The sequence below is a fragment of the Chlorella variabilis genome (genome assembly GCF_000147415.1).
Source record: "Chlorella variabilis unplaced genomic scaffold CHLNCscaffold_664, whole genome shotgun sequence".
In the NCBI taxonomy this organism is placed as follows: Eukaryota; Viridiplantae; Chlorophyta; class Trebouxiophyceae; order Chlorellales; family Chlorellaceae; genus Chlorella; species Chlorella variabilis.
The window spans coordinates 1-1,103 of NW_005434724.1; the positions used below are offsets into that span (position 1 = coordinate 1).

Sequence of the window (1,103 nt, forward strand, 5' to 3'; positions counted from 1 at the left end):
GATCTCGCAGGCGTCGGCCATGAACTTGAAGCTCAGGCCACGCCGCGTGGCTTGCCGCACGGAGAGCAGTTGCTCGGCGGCGCCTGGGACGTGCAGCACGTCGCGCAGGATGAAGGGGCCGTTGGGCGTGTGTGTGCAGCAGCACGTGCCCGGCAGTGGTGGCTTTGCCAGTGCCGCCGTTGCCAAAGGTGATGGTGATGGCCTCCTTCAGCAGGTAGGGGTCGAGCAGAACAGAGGAGTCGTGAGTAAGGTGGCAAGATGCACCGGTGTCTAGCACCCAGCGTTGCGAGCTGTCACTGCCCTGGCTGGTGCTGCAGCTGCTCCGGCTAATGTTGTGGCTGCGCCGGCTGATCCTGTTCTGGCTGCTCCACCTGGTGTTGAGGACACCCCCCCGTCCGCTGCTGGGAGCTGGAGAGAGTCTACCAAGCTAAGAGCAACGCGCGCAAGCTGGAGCTACGCATGCAGCTGAGCCAGCTGAAGATGGGCGCCACCGAGCCCCTGACCAAGTATGTGTCCCGTGCCAAGGAGATCCAGGCCCAGCTGCGCGCTGCCGGCCAGGATGTGGCAGACACCGAGATCGCCTGGTCCGTGATGTCCGGCCTGCCGTCTGCCTATGCAACGATGGCCACCGTGATCACCGCCACCACCGACGGGGACCTGAGCCTGGATGACATCCTGCCCAAGCTGCTCACCGTGTGTTGGACGGCGGGCCACCTGGCTGCACCAGCGCCCGCCAGCTGTCCAGCCTGCTCACCTACAGCACCCACCGCGTTGGGACGCGGCCAGACCGAAAGCCAGATGGCCAAACCGAAAGCCACGCGCCCCACACCCGCGCCAGCTGGCAAAACCCAACGGTCAGCTCCCCCGACCCAATGCCATCTGTCAGCACCCTCCAGCTGGCGGCGACATCTGGCGGCCACCCGCCATCTGGCCATTCTCCCATGCATGCATATAATCCCCTGCATTTCGCCTTGTTTGTCATTCTCTCCTAGTGCCCTTCCTCAGTGACTGCCCTCTGCAGTCAGGTGTAAAGCCCTTCTCTCACAACAGGTTATGGGCCCCAACCCCCGCTGCACCAACTGACCCCCAAGGAAGTTCCCCTT

General features: G+C 64.0%; 1 protein-coding gene across 1 annotated transcript; it reads left to right on the plus strand.

Annotated features, from left to right (window-relative positions):
- Window positions 1–109: 109 nt before the first annotated feature.
- CHLNCDRAFT_144034 (hypothetical protein) lies at window positions 110–1,083 on the plus strand (the record flags this gene model as incomplete). The annotated part of the gene is made up of 3 exons (XM_005842507.1): window positions 110–214; window positions 409–693; window positions 1,051–1,083. 3 exons carry the CDS (start codon window positions 110–112, stop codon window positions 1,081–1,083), a joined length of 423 nt encoding a protein of 140 aa, XP_005842564.1.
- Between the last annotated feature and the right edge of the window lie 20 nt (window positions 1,084–1,103).